Source organism: Hippocampus comes, unplaced genomic scaffold, assembly GCF_001891065.2.
Source record: "Hippocampus comes isolate QL1 unplaced genomic scaffold, H_comes_QL1_v1.1 scaffold412, whole genome shotgun sequence".
Taxonomy (NCBI): Eukaryota; Metazoa; Chordata; class Actinopteri; order Syngnathiformes; family Syngnathidae; genus Hippocampus; species Hippocampus comes.
Window position 1 is genome coordinate 275363 of NW_017805343.1, and position 10890 is coordinate 286252.

Consider the following 10890-nt stretch of genomic DNA (forward strand, 5'->3'; position numbering starts at 1 on the left):
GCACTTTCAAACAGCCATCGCTGCATACAAAGTGCTGTACATGGAACAACTAACATATACAACAGTATAGCAACAAATCGGTAACAAGGACGGTAGAAAGCACCGAACAGCAAAACCAAGAACAAATCTGAATCATGCTGAGTCAAATGCCAAAGAATACAAGTGAGTTTTGTCCCTCAGGCAAATTCAGTCCTTTATTACTTAAATAAACATCACTTTCGTGCACCACTACGGTGTATTGTACTTTTATTTCAAAAACGAGAGCAACTCTCAAGTAAGTGAAGTCATGAAAAGCGATTCTTTTCTCAGCCCCACAAGACATGTCAGCCTTCTCCAATTTGACCCCGGGAGAGGAAAAAAATCCTGGCGCCGTGCTTGATCCGTATTGATGGAAAAAAGGGTGGTAAAACTGTTCTACTGTATTTTATTTGTCATTATGTGTTTACAAAGTGTCGTCTTAGAAAGGATATTACACCATTTTTGGGTTGGCTTCAACGGATTAATAGCATTTCCATTCATTTCTATGGGGAAATAAGAGTAGACACGTTTATTTATTATTAATGTATTGTATAAGTGTATTTTCGAGAGCTATGTAAGTGTGATCCATTATTTTTAGAATTATTATTATTTTTAATGGCAAGAGAAGCAGAAAAAACAGTAATGCGCCATTGACGGGGCGGAGTTGTAAACAGCTGGTGTAGGAGGGAGAGATTGGCGCATGCGCAGTTCAATACCGGCGACAGCTCGAGAAGGCCTCACGTATAAGGGGATTAACAGAACCCAATTTGACAGGTCGGTTTTTGTACATTTCCAGCTACTTGGGCTTTTAAAAGCGTTAAGGTGACCTGTTCGGAAGTACTGTATAAGGAGTCGTCGGCGTTTCCCAAAGTTGCGGGAAAATTGCGTTCCCCCTCGAGCGAACGTTGCATTTTTGAATTGGCGAACTAGCATGAGCTAACATAGCTTGGCTTCGTTTGTCGGTCCTGTTCGAGGGTCCCAAAGTTGTCTAGTGAGTTGTGAATACATTGGATTCAACGTCTCATCAAATGTTATAGTCATTCTGATTTTTTTTTTTTTTTACCGTGTCGCAGTGGTCAGCGCAGTTAATGCTAGTTGGGAATATCCCCCTCCTGCTTTCCCATTTGTTCAATTGACATTGCATTCATGGTTGAAGAGTCGTAGTTTTTAATGAATAAAAATGTGACTTGAACACACGAGAGTACCTCGTATGCTAAACGTAGAAACGGAACCTACGGCCAGCATTCGATGCAACCCTAAAAACTAATCAGATTGCAGAGGTGTTGATTTAAAAACAATCAAAAAAAACAAAAACAAAACAACACTAAAACTTGAGCCCATAATTGTACATAATGAACATTAACTTAACATGATCACAATCTCTCAGTAGGGGTAACCTCGGTCTTGCCCACGTACACTTTCTTTTCACTATAGGGTCATAGCTCAGGATCATCTTTTACAGACATTCAACTATTGGGCCTTTGCTGATTTGATGATAAGGGAGGAAACGTTCTCAAATTGGTTCAGATTTTCAGGGTGTGTGTGCACCGAGCGTTCGTGTGCTCCGAGGACATGCATATATGGAAATGGTGTTCCCATCCATGCTGTAAAATGAGCACACTGTCATCAATTCTGCCATCGATCATTACACAACCAATGGTTCAGTTCTGTCAAAAGTTGCATAAAAGTGAAGTGTCGTCGTGTGTTTTGTCAGGTGGCACAATGAGTCAGAGTAAGGACAACAATGCCCGACTGAAGAGCTACAAGAACAAGTCGCTTAACACCGATGAAATGAGGAGACGACGGGAAGAGGAGGGCTTGCAGCTCCGTAAGCAAAAGAAGGATGAACAGGTGAAAAGAAAAAAAATCAACAATTTACACAACAGAGCAAATTAATTTATTCACTAACTTTATTTTTTCAGCTGTTCAAAAGGAGAAATGTCGCAACGGTGGAAGATGACGGCAGTGCGCTGGACGATGATGGAATGGTTGACAGTGGCTACCTGGAGTCCCAGGCTAACAATGTGGACCTGCTCATGGTAAGGGGTATTAAAAAGGACATGGTGCCCTGCATTAGTTCAGGCAGGTGGTTAACGCAACTTATTTTATGTGCAGGGTGGCGTTATCTCTGAGGATATGACACAAATGATCTTCTCTACTACCCCTGAGCAGCAACTCATCGGTACCCAGCGATTTCGGAAACTCCTTTCGAAAGGTAATGGGCTGTACGTTGCGCTTTGGTCTCGAATACAGACAGCATAACCCAAATCTGTACACAAGTCTAAACGTGTCAAAGTCTTTTCACAATTTGTAATATCACTTTCAGGCAAGAAATATCAAACAGTCAAATGAAAAAAAAAAAAAACAATAATTAAGACAGTAATTTACTGAATATGCATTGCTGTGCCATGTTGGCTTGCTACACTGCAATGCAAAGTAGTTCATTGTACACCATGTGCACTTCAAAAATTGGGGGAGAAAATGAAACACACAACAAGAGACATCTCACATACATCAGCATTGGTCTCGTTACTGTCACTTTCGGAGCGTCAACCATCAAGCCTCTACTGCATGATGTAGCATGTAAATATGGTGCGGCTGTACTGTACATATGGACATCTGACGTTAGTCCAGTGACGATAGGATTAAAACATGCAAAACACGAAACTGCATTTGCAAAACTTGTCGGATTCACACACAGCAATGGCAATCTGAAAGGCTTTCAAAACCTTTTCAGGAGAGAAAGATAAACAAGAAATAAAATCCATGTTGCGCCAAGGGACAATATGCGTAATCCAGGGGTGCCCAATATATCGTTCGTGATCAACTGGTAGCTCGTGGACTCATCCACGCAAGTCCATCGCGAGGGCGGTAGAGGGGGGGAAAAAAAAGTTTATATTTATTTTATTTATTTATTTACGTCTCTGTGCATGTTAATATATTTTTGGGTGTTAATGCACACTGCACCCAAATCATTCTATCAGTCTCATTGACACAAAAAGTATTTGAAAAATAAAATAAAATAAAGCAGGTCACCTTTAAGCAATGGTGGCGCGTGACCTGCATCACCGGAAGTTGTTTGCGTTCTTAGCAGATCTTAGGTCAAAAAATGTTGGGCACCCTTGGCGTAATCTCACTTCGGGCACTCATTTTTTTTTTTCAATGATGTACACCTGATTAACGATTTTTTTTCAGCCAAGTACTTGCCCGAAACAGCACAAAACATTTTTGCATTGGGGGGGGAGAAAAACCTTAAAACATTTGAGTGCTGTGCCATCAGTGTCTGATTTATTTAATATTGAAATATTAAATATTTGTCGTGGTATCTCTTTAGCTATGTGGAAATAAAAAGAGACATCCATCCATTATCTGAACCGCTTTATCCTCACAAGGGTTGCTGGTGTGCTGGAGCCTTTTCTGGTTTACTGGTTGCCAGCCAGTCGCAGGGCACTCATAGACAAACAGCCATTCTCACTCTCAATCACACCTATGGACAATTTAATGTGTTCAATTAACCTACCATGCATGTTTTTGAAATGTGACAGGACACCGGAATTCTATCGTGATTTTGGAATACTAAGGTAAAGGCAAACGAAGCATTAATATGAAAGACATCTCCAACAATTTTAGGTATAAACTGGCGAAATATATGGACGCACCGCCAATATAATTCTGCCACACAGGTGTGACGTAAAGAAGTACAGTACCGTATTTTCCAGATGATAACTTTTTTTTTTTTCCCATAGTTTGGCCGGGGGCGCAATTTATACTCTGGAGCCATTTATATGTGAACTTATTCACACATTATTATTTCATTTCACATGTTATTTTCACATTAAACCACAAGAGGAAGCTCTCAGCCTGTATTGATACTTTCAACATTGGCGGTAACTGATAAAAACAACTGACAGTCTGACTTATGTGACGTAGAAGAGGAAGGTGCCGCATCTCCTTTCTCCGGAGTTCTTTAAGTGACACAGTCTCTCATCTCCTTTCTCCGGAGTTCTTTAAGTGACACAGTCGATGAAGATTTCATTGGATTTAGTGATTTGGAGTGACACTGATAGTTTGGTAAACTTGTTAGCATATTCTTTATACCATAGTTATCCGAATAAACTCTGAATATGTTACGTGAACATACCAGACACGTTCTCCGTTCATTGTGTATGCGTCATGTCAGATACAGTTATTCACCCTGTTGTTCTCTATTTTAATCTTATTCTCAATTTCCTTTCTGTCTGTTCTTGGTGTTAGATTTTATCAGATAAATTTCCCCCCAAAATGTGATTTATATGCCAGTGCGACTTCTATTCTTTTCTTCTTTATTATGCATTTTATGGCTGGTGCGATTTATAAAATACGTTATATACTGTACTGTAGAGACACAAACTAAAATTGAGATTATTACCCCTCCGTACATGTCATTTCATTTTATGAAACATATGTCAACATGGATTGTGCTTATTAGTCACCCACTCAATTGATACAGATGGATAAATACATAACACATGTATAAAATTAAAGTTTACCCGATCTCCAGTTAGAAACATAACACACATACCAACCGGTCGGAAAAGTAAGACAATGCCTACTTATGACATAATTTCTTTCAATATCAATAACGTTTAAGCACCAGCGGACATTTCCGCTCGGCGGCGTCTCATCATTAAACATCTTTTTGGCAGTATTTTGGTTCGAAATATATCGAAAATACATCCTCTTACTATTTGTAAGCTTGATAACTTTGCACAGATGCATTTTATTTGTAAAGGCTCAAGTATCTGCACACTATCGTGTCTGTGCCTGTGTGCGAGCACTCAAACTTCGGTGACACGTAAATCAAACTCAGCCCTTATAACAGGAGCACACATCTGACAGGGATCAGAAAGATGCCTCTGTGCTCCGACCTACCATGGCAGCCAAAACATCACAAAATATACAATACACTTTTTTACACACACACACACACACACACACACACACACACACACACACACACACACGGGAAGTTTTATTAACCATGTGAAGTGAAAAGGATCAAGCATGTTTGAAAGCTAAAAGTCAGCACGGGTGAAGGCTAGCAGGGTATTGTGAGCTTAGCGTTCTTCCCCTGCGCTCCGCTGTCAATAAAGTAATGACCATTTAAACTCCAGCCTTAGCGATGACAAAATGGCGCTTTGTCAAATCGCAATTTACCATTTCGGCCCAAAATGAAACGTATCCTCGAGTAATTTGAGTACCTCAGTTCAAAAAACAAACCAAAAAAAATCTTTTGAGGACTTTTTTTATCTGGAAGAGAGTCAAGCTAGCCCTAGCAACACCTGTTTAATACTGTGCATGATGCTAACAGGCAGTGAGAAGGCCAACTTCAGAATTAACCTTACTTCACGAAAGAAACCTTCGACACCAATACGTTAGCATGCTTTTATTTTAAAAGTTGTTCCCGCCCGCGTGGTTGCTGTCTTCACTCGTCTCCCCCGCTGTAGTTGAAGATTTAGCCACCAAAACCAACAGAACGTCCGCCTGAAATCATGTTCAATTGCTAATTAAGCGCCCGTTGCCAGCATTAATGTCCAGTAGCTAAGCAGGCACTCTTTGGCAAGAGCCGTTGAATTACTTTTCAAGGGGTCTTTAAAAGGCCAGAATTACTCTTCCCTTTTGCTAACAATTGGGCCAAGTTGTGGTTCTTACTCATCTTTATTTATTTATTTATTGAAACAAACCAGGCACAAATGTACTGTTAAAGCCAGCAAAATCACTTTTGCTGATTCTGACAATACGTTGTCCCATATTCACTTCACTCATGTTTCTTGAGAAGAATGTAAAGTGTGCCGCTATACACAATTTAAGTTCAAGTAAAAAATATTAATTATATTATAGTTATAGTATATTATAGTATCTCGCCAAAATGAAATTCAGTTGGTTATTGATTATTCACTGAGCTGTTATTCTCTCCTTAGGGGGTGTGATATGACTGAAGAATACAACACAAGCATTTCATAGAGGTCCATCGATTATGTATAATTTTTTTTTTTTTTTTTTACAATTGAAAGTAAGGACCCGGAGAAAAAAAGGCTGAATTTAGGTGATTTTATTCTATTGCGTAATACTTGATGTTTAATAAGAAGTCAATACAACTCTGCAAAAGTCAAATAAACTGGTCAATATAAGTATTAAAATAAATAAAAGGCTTTTTAAAACATAACGTGCTTAAGGTTGGGCGATGTGGCTGAAAAATGTTTCATAAAGTAAGTAATTCATAACAGTCACTAATATTAATTATTAATTTTTTTTAAACCTATTTGGAATTTTTATTTTATTTTTTTTTGTACATTGTAATTTAGTGTCATGTCAAAAATTGCTCTTCCACTCGTGCCTTTTTAAATGCTTATTTGCATTAGATGCTAGCCCAAAGCACCATAGTGAACTAATTATCTATTGCACTGCATGCATTAGCGGTCGGTCACCAACCATTTCAGCACTACCGGTACTTTATCTTTTTAGCGGACTCGTTTTTTGCCGTAATTCATTTACCTTTTACTTGCCTGACAGTGACTTCAGTGCGATGCCGTGGGTCTGACATGGCTAACAGTGATGTTGGCATGTCAAAGAAAAAGGAACTCCTTCACTTGTACACCACGTTTCTATCCTGGGGTGTTTAATCGGGTTATCATGCGCAATATACTCTTGTTAGATTATATTGTGTGTTGCACAATGCCGCGGTCGGCTTAACTTCAACTAATTATCAATAAATAAATTGCCACATCAGCCATGTTTTCTTCGATATTTTTTTTCATTGCAATCTCTTGCCACAGTATGTAAACTATAAACAGTACAAATCCAAGTGGCCTGCCTCAACGTCCATGGCAATGAACGTTCAGATTCCAGTTAATAGCAACAGGCGTCAATCATGTTAGTGAATCAGTTCATTGCCGCCCTGTCATCTACAGAGCCCAACCCGCCCATTGATGAAGTCATTGCCACACCGGGGGTGGTGGAGCGCTTTGTGGAGTTCCTGAAGAGGCGAGAAAACTGCACGTTGCAGGTACAGTATCATGTGACGGATGCCAGCTCCTCTGTTTTGTTTTGCTCTGTTGATCATCCCCCCACCCCAACCCTCACCTTGTCGTCATAGTTCGAGGCCGCGTGGGTGCTCACCAACATCGCATCGGGCACTTCCCATCAGACGCGGGTGGTAATCCAAGCTGGTGCTGTTCCCATTTTCATTGAGATGCTCAGCTCAGATTTTGAAGACGTACAAGAGCAGGTATGGGGGAAGCACTTTTGCCAACACCACTTTAATCGATTTTTTTGTTGACGTGTAAAAGTGACCTCGGTGTGCTTTTTGCAGGCTGTGTGGGCACTGGGCAATATCGCGGGCGACAGCACAGAATGCAGAGACTTTGTTGTTGACTGCAACATTCTGCCTTCATTGCTGCAGTGAGTAGCGACTAACAGTGTCGCTTTTGCTTTCTCACATAGATCCTATGACCTTATAACGCCTATTAACCCATCGTGCAGGTTACTGGCAAAACAGACTCGGCTAACAATGATGAGGAATGCAGTGTGGGCGCTCTCAAACCTGTGCAGGGGGAAGAATCCTCCTCCTGACTTCACAAAGGTGAAACACCTCCACAAACATCATACCAGGGGTGTCCAAACTTTTTTTTATGAAAATCGCTCGACAAGTGCTGAACACTTAAACACAGAATGTCAATCACTGATTTTTGAAACTGATAGTTTTAATTGAAGAAGACAACAGTCATCATATTACTTTTTGTTTAAATTGTCTGATACTTCTTATCATTTTTAAATTAAAATTAAAAATATATATTCATATCAATCTGTCTCTCCGTTTAGGCCATTAGTAGGCACATTGCGACAGAACACTGCATTATAATCACTGTTCGTACTCTGGCCAACTGGCCTGATTGTGAGAAATTTATTCCCCAGGTCTCATTTCCGAATGTTCTTGTAGGCAGAACACACTCCCACAAGGACGTTAAGTGTTTCCTCTTCAATATCACATTTTGGGCACGTTGCTACTTGCTACAGACGAACAAAACAACCATGTCCTGGAATAAATTTCAATCGCTGATGCAATGTGCTAAAAAAAACAACAAAAAAAAAAAACAACTTAATTACGCTCATACTGAGAGATGTCTGATTATTTTTCAAAGGCAGTTTATTCGACTGCATACTTTGATGTTGACAGCCTGACAAGGTTGCCGTTCCTACTGATCACCTTTAACAAACCAGACTCATGCAAATGTGCTGGTTCGTTTAGCCTGGGAATTCACTACTGTGGTTGTGACGTGAGCTGGTACATTGCAGCACTTAACTCATTACAACCCCTCGACGGCAGCTCAACAATAAAATGCAAAACAATTTGTTCCACCCTCATATATTTTCTATGTCTACAGCCTGTTATACAAATAATCCAATGTCTAACATGTTAGATAACACAGTTAGATCATGTGCAACTGAAGTACACTCTATATTCAAATTAAATCAATCCAAAGGAATTTTTTTCTCTCTGCACATCCACCGAGCACTCCCTTAAAAGCAGGAGACTTACAAGTTGAGGAGCTTGAGCCAAACAGTGAAAAAAAGAGAGCAACTTTTTAAACAGCCAAGATTGGTTAAAACGGTAAAAAAGAGGGCAACTTTAAATATTTTTATAGTGATTAGTGAGACTGTGTTATGGGAGCATTAAAAACATGGACATGCACAAATGCGGCTGGGGGGGATTTCAATATTTTTCGGACAATCAGTTTAACCTGTGTGGAAGTCGCACCAGGCATAAAATGCATAATAAACAAGAAAAAAAAAAGCATAAATCGCACTGGAATATAAATCGCAGTTTGGGGGGAAATTTATTTGATAAAATCCAACTTCAAGAACAGACATGTCATCTTGAAAGGCAAGAAAGAATAAAAATAGAGAACATCAGGCTGAGTAAGTGTTCGATATGCTAACGTTACATGACGCATAAACAAGGAACTGAGAACATGCCTGTTATGTTCACGTAACATATTAAGATTTTATTCTGATAACTATAGCATAAAGAACATGCTTAAAAGTTTACCAAACCATCAATGTCACTCTAAAACACTAAATCAAATGAAATCTTCATCCTCTGTGTCACCTTTAAAGAACTCCTCGAACTTTGGAGGTAGAAGATGCTGCACTTCCCCTTCTACGTCGCTTACGTCAGTTATCGTCAGTTGTTTTTATCTGCTGCTGCCAATGTGGAACGTCTCAACACATGTTTAGAGCGCCCTCTTGCGGTTTAGTGTGAAAATAACACTGCAATGACATCATAAGGTGTAAAAATTTCACAAGTCAAGTCGCTCCAGAGTATAAGGCTCACCCCCGGCCAAACTATGAAATAAACTGCGACTTAAAGACCGGCAAATACAGTTTACAATTTTTACGGTATGGTATTTTTCATTTTTCAAATCAAGAATAGTGTAATGTCTTTTAAATTTCACCAATTTTTTTGTACAAAATATAACATTTTTATTGAAGTGTATAGCATTTTACTAATTACTATCTTGTAACCATAAACTTTCCATTCTTCGTTAAAAAGAGTTTTATATTGAAACAACTCTTTCCTAAATCATCTTGTGGGGTAACATTAAGGTTGTTTATATTTTTTAATGAAAAATAGTGTGATTTTGTAACTTTACACCTCTCCCCCCCCCCTCAGAAGAAGCATTGCCAAAGTATTTTGTAAGTTGTGTATGTAAAAAAAAAAAAAAGCTTCAACCGACTGCAGAGCCTATTACAGTGCAAGCTTTTCTCATTATAAACACTCACATTCTGCTTGGCAACATACATTGGCGTGACATCCTGTCAAAATTCGTGCTTTCAAAATAAAACATAGTATTATAACAGTTCCACCACACTTTCTTTGGCCCAATAGCGTCTTATCGTGTCGTGCACAGGTCGAATGTGTGTAGTCAAATATACCCTCACTGGCCACTTTATTAGACACACCATGCTAGTAACGGGGTTAACTGCCTCAATTCTTCGTGGCATAGATTCAACAAGGTACTGGAAGCATTCCTCAGAGAGTTTGGTCCATATTGACATGATGGCATCACACAGTTAGCGCAGATTTGTCGGCTGCACATCCATGATGCGAATCTCCCGTTCCACCACATCCCAAAGATGCTCTATTGCAGGGGTCCCCAACCTTTTTTGCCCCACGGACCGGTTTATGTCAGACAAGATTATCACGGACCCGCATTTAAAGTGTGGTGGATAAATACTACAAAATAATATGGTAAGAGCTGCATGAACACTGTGGTGTTTTCTAGAGATAATAATAAACACGAGGAGCGTCTAATCTGCCCGCAACACTCTGATCGCTATGGTAATGTTTAATGCCTTCAAAATACGATACAACGCAAATTCAAAGTGCATGAAAATGTCAACTCACCACAATGCTGAATCAGTGCGAGCCCCGAGCTTGATTTTCTGCAACCGGGCGGTCCCATCTCGGGGTAATAGGAGACAATGACACCAGAAGTGTGTGCTTTACATCGAGTCTACTTCGTAATTTTGTTTTAGTCGCCGTTGCCGCACAAAGCCCCCGCCTCACACAGGTAGCATGTCGGAAATAGCAACAGTGCTATTGTGGCCATCTCAGAGTATTCAGCCATAACTTTAATCCAGTTGTCTCGAACGTACTTTTAAGGCCGGCGTCATTTGCGATCTCCAGCAGTTTTTTTACTCATTTTGAAAGCTCCGGCATTTTGTTTTTAGCGTAATCGGTCACGTGACGGAGAAGCGTGGCTTGACGTGTGTCAAGCGTGACACAGACGGATGTAACGGAGAATCCGGTAATTTTTCAAAATAAAACAT

The 10890-nt window shown here is 39.8% G+C and overlaps 1 protein-coding gene across 1 annotated transcript in view; it reads left to right on the plus strand.

Annotated features, from left to right (window-relative positions):
- The first annotated feature begins 680 nt into the window (after positions 1 to 680).
- kpna1 (karyopherin alpha 1 (importin alpha 5)) overlaps positions 681 to 10890 on the plus strand; it is a 20780-nt gene continuing 10570 nt past the window's right edge. The window contains exons 1-8 of the mRNA XM_019871838.1: positions 681 to 792; positions 1733 to 1869; positions 1941 to 2057; positions 2134 to 2233; positions 6969 to 7063; positions 7154 to 7285; positions 7370 to 7458; positions 7540 to 7639. Of these exons, the coding sequence (XP_019727397.1) occupies positions 1741 to 1869; positions 1941 to 2057; positions 2134 to 2233; positions 6969 to 7063; positions 7154 to 7285; positions 7370 to 7458; positions 7540 to 7639 (762 nt within the window). The 5' untranslated portion in view covers positions 681 to 792; positions 1733 to 1740. The remainder of the gene's footprint in view (positions 793 to 1732; positions 1870 to 1940; positions 2058 to 2133; positions 2234 to 6968; positions 7064 to 7153; positions 7286 to 7369; positions 7459 to 7539; positions 7640 to 10890) is intronic.